At 39.8% G+C, this 12,500-nt stretch overlaps 1 protein-coding gene and 1 long non-coding RNA gene across 5 annotated transcripts in view; one reads left to right on the top strand and one right to left on the bottom strand.

Moving 5' to 3' along the window:
- Positions 1 to 12,500, bottom strand: part of LOC143035025 (uncharacterized) — a 132,907-nt gene that overhangs the window by 35,665 nt on the left and 84,742 nt on the right. Inside the window, exon 2 of one of the 2 annotated variants that reach the window (XR_012967287.1) lies at positions 274 to 414. This is a non-coding gene — a long non-coding RNA (uncharacterized LOC143035025). Of the gene's footprint in view, positions 1 to 273; positions 1,736 to 12,500 lie in introns of those variants that run through there. The other variant, XR_012967288.1, reaches the window with a different exon arrangement.
- LOC143035024 (cubilin-like) overlaps positions 1 to 12,500 on the top strand; it is a 281,762-nt gene that overhangs the window by 257,152 nt on the left and 12,110 nt on the right. For all 3 annotated transcript variants that reach the window (XM_076201427.1, XM_076201429.1, XM_076201428.1), the window contains 8 exons: positions 1,756 to 1,967; positions 2,530 to 2,737; positions 3,605 to 3,813; positions 8,184 to 8,415; positions 8,949 to 9,142; positions 9,526 to 9,748; positions 10,228 to 10,472; positions 11,882 to 12,079. In XM_076201427.1, coding sequence (XP_076057542.1) covers positions 1,756 to 1,967; positions 2,530 to 2,737; positions 3,605 to 3,813; positions 8,184 to 8,415; positions 8,949 to 9,142; positions 9,526 to 9,748; positions 10,228 to 10,472; positions 11,882 to 12,079 — 1,721 coding nt within the window. The remainder of the gene's footprint in view (positions 1 to 1,755; positions 1,968 to 2,529; positions 2,738 to 3,604; positions 3,814 to 8,183; positions 8,416 to 8,948; positions 9,143 to 9,525; positions 9,749 to 10,227; positions 10,473 to 11,881; positions 12,080 to 12,500) is intronic.

The following is a 12,500-nucleotide window of genomic DNA, read 5'->3' as shown; positions in this document are numbered from 1 at the left end:
CCTACACTTATTCATTTTCAGATAACAACACAAAATCCCTCCACTGACTGACTTATGGGCTGAAACGTTTACCGTGGTCGGTTACTTAAGGGCCCTGGGTCACCTTCAAAAGAAAACTACGGCAACACATTGATTAATACATAAACAATATCTATACAAATGTGGTTATGTATATGTACACTAAATACATTTGTGAAGACATTATATACAGCACACGTTTTTATGAATCTAAAAAACAATAACTATGTACTCTTAACTTATATAATTCCTTACCATTGTTGTTGTCCTTCTAATTTCTTTTCTTTTGTTTTAATAACTCATATACGATGCCCCCGTTACTTTCGCTTGTGAATTTCCTTTATCTGCCAGGTGGAAGTTCCCTAGACGCTTCTTCTCGAAATTTCCTGTCAGAGACTGAAAAAAAAAATAAATAAAAAAAAAAATAAAAAAAAATTCAAGCGATTTTCATGATTGCAGTCTTAGTCTGTGACAGATTTCCGCCTGGACTGTGAACCTCAAGCCCTATGGTCCACGTCCACCTCGATTCGTCAACTGAACAACCAATACATGGAATGGACCCTCAGGACACACACTTCTCACACAGTACCAGTTTTTAAAAACCACTCACCGCCATCCTTCCCTATTAAAAATAAATCCTTGGACATTCTCCAAATCTAAACATAAAGCCATATATAACGAGGAATCTATGTTTCATACTTGTTATTCTTTTCTATATAAACTTAGTAATAAGTATAGTAGACGCCGTGCATGATGACAGCATGAGCATGCTGAAGCCTGCATGAAACAGTAGCCCAGATTTTACTCCGTTTTGCTTCCGTGATCGCGTAAAGGAAGGGGAAAGAGTAGGCTGTTAAGGTCGCTTAGAGTCTCAGTTGTTAAGAAATAGGTTAATCAGGTTCATTGTGTTGTTTATATGTATGCCTGTGTGTGTGAGAGAGTCTGGGGGTAAAGGAATTAAGACCATGCCTTGGGTCGTTGCTGGGTTTCCACTCTGTTAAACTCTAGGCAAAACACACACACACACACACACACACACACACACACACACACACACACACACACACACACACACAGATTTTATATGGAACAATGATGGATACACTACACACATACAGTGTTAAACTCTAGGCAACAGAGAGAGAGATTTTATATTGAACAACGATGCATACACTACATATAGTATCTATTCTAATTAATTTTACTTCATGCTTATACCTCTTGTTTGCTAGCCTCTTTAAATTTTTCCTTTCCTTTTCCACATTTACCACTCATTCCTTAAATACGGTGACTTAAGGATAGAAGCGCCGGTTACCAGCAACAAAATACAAATAATAGTAGACTGGATGGATGGATGAATGAAGAAAAACGATGTTTAAACAGATCAGTACCAAAGAAATTAACTTTCTAGGTTCCAAGTTAGAAGATAGATTGAGGAACAAAACGTGAGGTTTAGTGAATCATAAAACTAAAAGATAATCGATTAGGAATAAGAGGTAGATGAGAAAAGGAGATTAGAAACGGAGATAGAAGACTAAGAGAGGACTAGGGAAGATTAGGAAGGCGTATGTATATAGTCTGTTAGAAGTTAGATACTTCAGGTTAGAGATGGAGGCAAAAGCAAGGGAGAACTTATGTATGATACTATTGCCCTAGCTGGAGTTTGCTCAAAACCACAGCCAGGGCACTTGTGTTGTGGTTAGCCCACTAACAGAAGAGTTCGATGTTCCCCCCCAGATGCAACCATGAGTACCTGGACCTTTACACCGAGATCGAGGACTCTGAGAACTTCGACCTACTCCACACGCCATTCGGAGGGCGTTATTGCGGTCATATCGGGCCGCGTTTGCGTATCTCCCTCTACCAGACCATCGTCCTGACGTTCTACACCGATCTGCAGAATACCACATCCGATCTCTTCCACGGCGTCTACAAATTCATCAATAAATGTAAGAAAGATGACGGCGACGTTATTATTTTCTGTTTATATTTACTATTTTAATTATGTGTGTTTATGTAATTGTTTATTCAGAAGGATTGAAGAGGGCGGGGGGCACGTTTTCGTAGTGAAAGTTACGCCACAAGGTTACGCCACAAGGACCAGTGTGATTAGTGATTCACTTATACTTGTATACGCTATATTATTGTGATGTGAAGTTACATGTGTCCCTTAGAATATATTTTCTTACCATTCGATTAAAAACATATATAAGTAAAAAAAAAAAAATACGACTAAAAGAGGCTACTTTGATTTCTGATTTTGAAATTATAATTCCCCGTGCGACAATAATGACGCTGACATGATCCCTTAGAAAACTTTTATCAATCCTTTCAATACCGTAGCTCACGTTGCCATGGCAACTGCCTGGTGATTCTTAGTAAACGAACTAGAGGCTAAACCAAATCCATATGAAAATGTTAATATCAATAATAAAGCTAATAATGATAAGAGTGATAAAGATAATAATAAATCAACCATCCCTCCCCCTTCCTCTCCATTTCTTCCTGCAGCCAAGTACACCATTGGCAAGCCAGTGAAGAATCACACATGTGGCTTCGAGATCCACTCCGATATGGTCAAGAACGGAACCTTCATGTCGCCCACGTATCCGGGCGTCTACCCGAAGAACATCACCTGCTACTACAAGTTCTTGGGCCACACTGGCCAACGCATCAGGCTCGAGTTTCGGGACTTCGACCTCTTCTTCGGAGGACCTCAGTAAGTTTTTGTGCTCCATGACTGTCTGTGTGCGTGTGTGTGTGTGTGTGTGTGTGTGTGTGTGTGTGTGTGTGTGAGAGAGAGAGAGAGAGAGAGAGAGAGAGAGAGAGAGAGAGAGAGAGAGAAAGAGATCACAAAAATACAAAGGTATCGGACTGAGAAAAAGAGACAGAAAGGGGATGAAAAAAAAAGAGAGGTAGAGAGGAAGAGAAGTAAAAGAGAGACAAAAAGAAAACGGAAAGTCTGGAGAACGAAAAGTGATTGGAGGGCGAGAGGTACTTGACGTAGACAAGAAGAGGCAAAGTCCAGGATAGACTAAAGAGAACTAAAAGAAATAAGCTGCTGGAGTCCAAATCTTCCTTCTCCGTTTCCACCTCTCCTCTCCCTTCACTTGACGTTTGCCAGAATCAAATCAATAAAGAGCCTCATCAGGGGTCGAAGACTTTTTTGGATAAAGTGTAACATTTGACAATTAATCTCTTCTTACAAAAACTAAATTACTAATGAGCGTTTCCCCTTCACCCCACCCCTCCCCTTCTCCTCTCACCCTCGCCTATCTTCTCCCCCCCCCCGTCCCTGTCCTCCTTCCCAACGCTGATGTCTCTTCACCCTATCTCTCCACAACACCCTAAACAACCTTCCTCTATCTCAATCCAATCCAACTCAACTTATCCCTTCCGCACCAAATCTGCTCCTCGTTCTTTCTCCTCCCCTCCCTTCTTCCTCTCCTCTCCCCTTCCTCCCCTTATTTCCTCGCCATTTCCATCCCTCTTTCTTCTCCTATTCTTCTTCCTCCATTTATTCGTCCCTTATTCTTTTCTTCAACCTTCTCCTTCCTCCTTTGTTTGTTCCTTCCTCCGGTCCCAGTTGTCCCTTCGACCAGATCAAGATGTACGACGGTCCTAACACGACAGCTCCTCTCATTGGGACCTACTGCGGCCAGCAGAGGAATTTGGTTATCTTCAGCCGGGGAAGTTCTCTGTACGTCAACTTCACTACCCTCCAGAGAGCAGCAGACGCGCAAAACCGCGGATTCCAGGGCATTTTCAACTTCTCCGAGAGTTACCTTGGATTAGGTAAGGAACACAAGAACACAAGAATAAAGGAGACTGCAGGAGACCACAGGGCCTACACTAGGCAGTTCCGTAGACTACACTAGGCAGCTCCGTAAAAGGTCAAGGGAAAAGAGTTCCCTTGACCTTCCACGTCCTTTCCCTCGTCCCTTGCACAGGGAAGATGTTTTGTATCCTTCAGACACAAAACGCTGTATCCTTCAGATTCAAAGCGCTGAAACTATCAGTTGTTTTAAGAAACGATTAGACAACTTTATGAATGGGGATGACAGGTGGTGATGGATACGGAGCTGCCGAGTGTAGGCCTTATGGTCTCTTGCAGTCTTCTTCATTCTTATGTTCTTATTACAAAGGATTACAACGGCGGAGCATGCCGACAGGAGACCTTTTGGTCCATAACTAGGTCAGATGCGAAAAAATATAATAATAATCAATAAATAACTAATAATAAATGAAAATCAAGCAAATAATGATAAACAGACAAATAATAACAAACAAATCATATAAAATAAATGGCAGTCATTACAGCATCTTGCTTAGGTGTTTATCTAAACGAATGTTGGTGGTTCTTTGTTGTGTAAAAAAATTTAGTCGAGTAATACATCAGAAGCCTTGAGTCCTCTCCTGAACAAAACTAGCTACTGTTTTTCATGGGATCCTCATCAGTCTATCATGCACAATGGACAATAAACGCAAATAATTAATTGCGATAACACTGGGGAACACTCATTTTGTTGCATTTAAAAAAAGACTTTTCTATAGTCAACTTGAGTGTGCTGATTTCAAATCTGAAGTCGGGTTTTGTCTGCAAGCTACAGATTTTATGCAATTTGACATTTTTATTTATTTTTTTTAAATTTTCGTTATTATAGGAAATTGCAATATCAGCCACAATTCTTTTGTTCACTTGAATCTTAAAACAGTATGAAAGCCATTTCTGTACATTTATTAAGGCAAAAGAAACAGAACATTAACAGAACATCTATCCCAAAGTTAGATTAGCATCCTTCAGAACATCACCACAGCTGATGGAAGCTTATCAATTTCTTTGTGTATTTTTTTCAGGCAGGAATTTGCGTTTGTAACTTTTGCGTTTGTACATTTCATCTGGGCAATTTCGTTTAATGCTCCAGCAGTAGTCAGCCATCATACTTTTGTCCCAGCGCCCTTGGTAGCGTTCTTCCATGATCTTTAGGTCTTGGTGGAATCGTTCTCCTTGTTCGTCACTCACAGCCCCCAGGTTGTCAGGGAACTGATCAAGGTGGCTGTTCAAAAAATGAAGCTTGATGCTCATGTTGCACCCGAGATCACGAAAAGCGAGGAGCATTCTGTTCACAAGTTCACTGTAGTTCTCCGCCTTATTGTTTCCAAGGAAGTTCTGAACGACTGCCACAAAGGATAACCATGCTGCCCTTTCTAAAGCGGTCATCTTAGCAACAAACTGATCATCACGAATTAGGGTTCGAATCTGTGGGCCATCAAACACGCCTGCTTTGATCTTCTCAAATGATAACCCTGGTAAAGCTGTGATGATGTGTTGGAAACATTCACCTTCGGTTTCCAGTGCCTTGACAAATTGTTTCATCAAACCTAATTTGATGTGAAGAGGAGGAAAGATGATCTTATCTCTGTTTACAATTGGGTCTTGTATGATATTTGGCATGCCTGCTTCAAGGGTGTCACGAATAGGCCAGTCCTTCTGGACCCAATGTCTGTCTCGTCCTCGGCTGTCCCACATACAGAGGAAACATGGAAACTTGGTGAAACCTTTCTGTTGTCCAAGAAGAAAGTTGACCATCTTTAAGTCTACACAAATTATCCAATTGTGCTCATGATACTTTAATAAGTCCATGACCATTCTCATATCATCATAGTCTTCCCGCAAATGCACTGAGTGACCGACAGGTACTGCTCCATAAACATTGCCATTATGTAAAAGAACACACTTTAGACTGCGTTTTGAACTGTCTAAAAAGAGTCTCCATTCAGCAGGACTATAGTAAGGTACACCCAGTTCTTTGAGAAGCCCTGGGATGTCATGGCAGTAAACAAACTGTCTGTCTTTTGAAAAGAAGGTCACAAAAAGCTGGTCACGCTTTCTGAAATATGATACTTTAACAGAGTGATCAACAAGATTTCTGCCTTGTAATCTTGATGCCAAAAGCTCTGCTGCTTTCTTTGAAAGACCTAAATCCCGCACTAAATCATTCAGTTCAGCCTGGGGAAGAGGCTTAGGGACGGGGAAAGGTTCAGTGTCTGAAGAACAGTCCTCCGATTGAGAACACCTTTCTGACAATTCACTGTCACAACTGTCTTGCTGGCTTGTATCATGTCCAATGTCTTTATCGTCCAATGAAGGCAAGCCTTTGAAAACTGGAACAGGTACTTCTTCAGAGTGCGGAACAGGCCGAATAGCTGAGGGAATGTTCGGATACGTAATCTTATGTCGGTTTTTCTTCCCAACACCCGTTGTGTTTACCATGCAGAAATAACAGTCAGTTACATGGTTGGTGGGTTCGCGCCAAATCATTGGAACTCCAAAAGGCTGACCTTTGCGTTTTTCTTTGGTCCAGTCTCGAAGCATTTCCTCACAATTGTGGCACACAACATGAGGAGCCCATTGCTTGTCTTGATCACCAAGATGAACTTCAAAATATGCCTTGTAGGCACGCTTGACGAACGAGGATATGTTACGTCTCTGACGATTGAGTGTGTAATCCACATATGTAGCAGAAGGCATCAGGCATGTTTCTGCAATGATGTCTCATTCTGGAAGCCATGTTTGAACTGAAACAAAAGAAGAATGATCAAAATATTAGAAGCTATCTATATGTATGGACGTTAAAATGCTTATACATGGTTTACGCAAGTTCACATATGTACAATTTCATTAACCTCAAATTGCATACAAACTAGAGCTTGTAGAGAAAAACTAATTTCAGATTTGAAATCAGCGCCTAAAACTCTTTCAAAATCCGTTAAAATATCCAATGCAACTCAAAGTTACTGAAAAAGTGTTCCCCTGTGTAATTCTTAATCTTGTATTAGTCAAGATTGCTGTATATAGTCCAGATTAGGTCAAACTACAGGAAGAAAAAGCCAAATCACAAGTTAGGTTTCCATAAAGTTGACTAGGATAAATTCACCAGCAAGGATGGAAATGATGCTTAATAAGATATATATATATATATATATATATATATATATATATATATATATATATTATATATATATATATATATATATATATACATATATATATATATATATATATATATATATATTATATATTATATATATATTATATATATATATATTATATATATCTATACATATATATATATATACATATATATATATATATACATATATATATATATATATATATATATATATACTGACGCAAGTGGAGTAGGAAACACAGGAGTCTTAATCCGAGTGTATTCCTGATTAGTTTCGCAGGAATGCTTTTTTATTCCTTTGAAAAAAAAACACACCTGCTAAACTAGTCAGGAATAAACTAAGACTCCTTTGTTTCCTACTCCACTTACGTCAACCTGTTAGAATGTCTCAGCATATATATATATATATATATATATATATATATATATATATATATATATGTATGTAAACTCTCCAAAATGTCAAAATGACACAAATATATGTATGTATATGTGCGTGTGTGTATGTGTGTGTGTACACACATACACAAATCAGTAATGGATGAGGGTATGTTGGGTGGGGTTGGGTACATGCCTTGGCTGGCTACCTCCTTTATATGGGGGAAATTATTGATATATAGATAGATAATACATACAGACATATGTTGAGACATTGTGAAAGGTTTGAGGAAGGTGGAAGAGAAAGACACGGGTCTAGGGCCGAGTTTATTCCAGACCGGTTTCGCTTATAGCTTCTTCAGAGGATTGACGAAGCTATAAGCGAAACCGGTCAGGAATAAACTCGGCCCTAGACCTGTGTCTTTCTCTTCCACCTTCCTCAGACATACATAGATTGATAGATACAAATGGTATGGTATAAGTCACGACAGAACATAGAATATGGAATTTATCGCAAAATTCCTCTCAAGTAAACGTCACCCAGCATTAGCCAGAATAAAATACCTAAATGTCGAGCAAAAGTTTTGACTCGAAATTTTTTGGTCGAGTACGTGACATATTTTCCCAAAAAATATTTAGTTTACTGTTCAGAATTTTCTTGAATAGAACAAAATAAAAGTTGTCAGGCAAAAAAAAAAAAAAAAAAAAAAAAAAAGGTTTGAATTTCGCACAATGAAAAACTCCGGGAGGGTCGAAATGTTTGGCTCGTGTTTGCGCATACACCCAACTTATGCGTTACTGTTGTATTTACAGACTTTATAAAGTCCGACAGTGAGCACATACGAGGGACGGAATGTGATCAGAGAATCCTGAGCAAGGGGACCTCAAACGGAACCATCTTCAGCCCGGGGTATCCTTTTCCTTACGCTGTCAATATTGTCTGTCGTTACTTCATCTACGGCCTCTATGACGTCCAGAACCTGGAGCGAGTTCGACTGCAGTTTTCCTCTTTAAACATTCCCGCGGTTCCGAGAGGGTATAAAAAGTAAGTACTTGACTTTGGTGTGTTCTTCCTTCTGCTCTTCGCGGAGTTATCTGTTTGTCCTAAGTATGTAGATAACGATAAAACAACAGATACATCACAATAACACATATTAGCAGTACGGCTAAACCTATCTAATATCTAAATACATCTAAACCTACTAGTAACAAGCACTTTAGATCACATACCTCAATGATCGGTACTGGCTCCAGTAAAGCTTCTTCTCACGCGCCTCTTCAGTTGTACGGTCGGGTACTTATGGATCTACCTAAAGGGCTAAATCTAATATCTAAATACATCTAAACCTACTAGTAACATACACAGTAGATCACATACCTCAATGATCAGTATTACTTCCTGTAACGTTTCTTCTCACGTGCCTCTCCCGTTGTATGGATGAGTACTTATGGATCTACCTAAAGGGATCTATCTAATATCTAAATACATCTAAACCTACTAGTAACAAGCACTTTAGATCACATACCTCAATGATCGGTACTGACTCCTGTAACGCTTCTTCTCACGTGCCTCTCCAGTTGTACGGACGGGTACTTACGGATCTACCTAAAGGGTCAAGAGGAGGAAAACGCTTACGACAAGCCAGATCACGAGTTCTGTGGTCAATCTCCGCCGCCGACAGTCGTCTCCTCGGGTCCCCGGCTCTTCATCCTCTTCAAGTCAGGAAATCAGCAGGGTATCAAATTCAAGGCCAACTACAGGTTTGAGACAGGTAAGGTGGAAGCTCCGATATGTGCCTATACAAAAATTCATATATATATATATATATATATATATATATATATATATATATATATATATATATATATTATTCGTGACTAGTTTCGAAGATATGCTTTCTGCGAATGTAGTCAGGAATAAATTCAAAGACTTCTGTGTTTCCTACTCCCACAGAATATTTCAACACATGTGTATGTATATATATATATATATATATATATATATATATATATATATATGTGTGTGTGTGTGTGTGTGTGTGTGTGTGTGTGTGTGTGTGTGCGCGCGCGTATAGTGAAATTCTAGGTTCACGGATAACGCGTTGCCTTATGACCCATAACTCATGAGGAATCTCCCTCTCGCTCCTCTCTGCAGAGTACAAGATCCCCGGCACCCCGGCGCCAGACGGGTCTTGCGAGTTCACGTACAAGAGTTCGAGCCAGAAGAAGCGAGGCTCCTTCAACTCGCCCCGCCATCCGGGAAACTACCCTTCCAACACGACCTGCAAGTACACATTCATGCCCGGTAAGAAAGAGCTCGTCAAGGTGGTCTTCGACCAGTTCAAGGTGCGGACTTCGACGTTAAACTACACTTACGGGTGAGTGGAGAAGAGTCTTTTTGTCTTTCTTGTTTCTGGTGGGTTAGTCACTGGGGCGAAGTGCAACGTTAGTGTAGTAGGCCTTCCTTTGAACCCTACCTATTACAAAATGGATCGATCTTTCTAAATGGATGGCAGCTATTTCTGTGATGGATATATATATATTCATAGGTCACGATCCCTGTATTATTATTCCGTTCAAGCTATATATATATATATATATATATATATATATATATATATATATATATATATATATATGTGTGTGTGTGTGTGTGAAAACAGTGGATATTCTGGTCAGCATATTTAAGCCTGTTTTGATTTTTCTTTCAATATGCATCAAATATGAAAAAAATTGCAGATATAAACCCCTACCTACGAAGCCCTTGGAACTATCTCATAATCTCCAGGTTAGATACCACTGCCTTCAAACTTACAACACTTCCGTTGACCTCCACTTTCCCCTTCCTCCCGTCCAGGATCGAGCGATGCCAAGACGACTATGTGGAGATTTATAACCTCTACAAGCCGGACAAACAAAGTGGCACTACGAACTGGATCGAGCGTCTCAACGGCCGATACTGTGGGTTCTCAGCCCCCGGACCCATTTCCAGCGAGAGAGATTCTTCCGGACTTATGGTTATCCTTAGGACGGACAAGGAAGGAGTCTACAGTGGGTTCAACGCCAAGTACAAGTTCCTGAAGAGAGAGGAGTTGTTTAGCGGTGAGTTTTCTTCTTTTCTTTCTCCTCTCTTTCCCCTGTCCTCACTCTCCTCTACGGCGAGTACAAGTTCCTGAAGAGAGAGGAGTTGTTTAGCGGTGAGTTTTCTTCTTTTCTTTCTCCTCTCTTTCCCCTGTCCTCACTCTCCTCTACGGCGAGTACAAGTTCCTGAAGAGAGAGGAGTTGTTTAGCGGTGAGCTTTCTTCTTTTCTCTGTTCTTAACCTTTTCAACTTTGTCTTCACCTTTCCCCTACGCCTAGTACAAGTTCCTGAAAAGAGAGTTGTTGTTCAGTGGTGAGTTTTCTTCTTTTCTCTGTTCTTAACCTTTTCAACTTTGTCCTCCCTTTCCCCTACGCTTAGTACAAGTTCCTGAAGAGAGAGGAGTTGTTCAGTGGTGAGTTTTCTTCTTTTCTCTGTTTTTAACCTTTTCAACTTTGTCCTCACCTTTTCCCTACGCTTAGTACAAGTTCCTGAAGAGAGAGAAGTTGTTCAGCGGTAAGTTTTCTTCTTTTCTCTTTCTCTTCTCTTTCCTCTGTTCTTAACCTCTTCAACCTTGTCCTCCCTCTCCCCTACGCCTAGTACAAGTTCCTGAAGACAGAAAAGTTGTTCAGCGGTAAATTTTCTTTTTATCTTTTCACCCCTGTCCTCTCTCTCTTACTTTAAATTTCTTCTTTACCTCTTCATATTTTTCTCTCTGTTTACATATCTCTCTTCTTCGTATTTTTTAATTACTTGTGTATCTAAAATACCGTCCTTCTCATCCCCGTCACGCTAGGATTGTTCTTTCTTGTCCTCTCCTCTTACCTTCTGTATCCTTCCAAAACAAATTCAGAATGTAACTCCCAGTAATGATCACTGTAATGCAAAAGTGTACACACACACACACAAACACACACACACACACACACACATACTACTGAGCAAAATCAATAGTTTGTGCAAAAACCATACAAGACCTTAAGAGCAATCTAGACACTGCGGGATACAAAGACGGGACACCACGAGCATAGCTCCCCTTCCCGTAAGATACAACTAGGTAAACACACACACACTTTTACATAGTAGTATCGGACAAGAAAACAGTGACCATTGAATATAAACTAAACATAGGCCTGTAGCTTAGAACATTACTTTTCTGTACGGATTCGAATCAAAGTTGTGTTTTTAATACTCGAAGACCCTCGTGCAAAACCACTCTTAAAATTATTTTAAGGTCACCGAACTCCTCAAAATGATGCTTCACGAAGACCCTCTAGAACCAAAACCACACCATCTCAAAGGCCTTCTTCAAGGAAAGACACACTCAAACTTCTCTCTGCACAGAATTCCTTTTGGATGAATAAAATTGCCTGGTAAAAACCAAAATATATTTACAATTCGTAAGAATAAATTTATACGTGTATTTTTCGCAGACTGTGGCGAGAACATCACGTCAACTGAGACCAACATCATCACGTCTGGGATCATCACGTCACCACATTGGCCCAACAACTACGACAACCCCAAGAAGACCGAAGGCTCCTTCATGTGTGACTGGTTCATTAGCGTCCGGCCCAACCATAGGGTCTACCTCTGGCTTCAGTCGTTTGCTGTCGAGGGCGACCCTGACAGTGAGTTCTTTCTACCGTTCTCTCTCTTCCTCTCTTCCTTCTAAATCTCTCTCTCTCTCTCCTTTTTTTTTTTTTTTTTTTTTGTCTGTGCCTCTTTCTTCCTTTTCTCTCTCTACCCATATCACAGCGTTGATGGGTTTTCTATAGGTCTTTCCCTTTAGCCTTTCTACCCTTAAGTGGTTCCCAAACTTTTTCGGTTTGTATCCAGTTTACCATGCCACATTTAGCATGCTACCTCTTTCACAAAATGTCAACATTGATATATATATATATATATATATATATATATAATATATATATATAATATATATATAAATATATATATATATATATATATATATATATTGACTATATTATGACAAATATGTTTTGTTTGAGTTGTTAGCTTTGTGATCAAGACCCTGTGGGTCGAAACGTTAAA

Source organism: Oratosquilla oratoria, chromosome 18, assembly GCF_046742065.1.
Source record: "Oratosquilla oratoria isolate Oo_2021 chromosome 18, ASM4674206v1, whole genome shotgun sequence".
Classification (NCBI taxonomy): domain Eukaryota; kingdom Metazoa; phylum Arthropoda; class Malacostraca; order Stomatopoda; family Squillidae; genus Oratosquilla; species Oratosquilla oratoria.
This window is presented reverse-complemented; position numbering and strand designations above follow the sequence as displayed.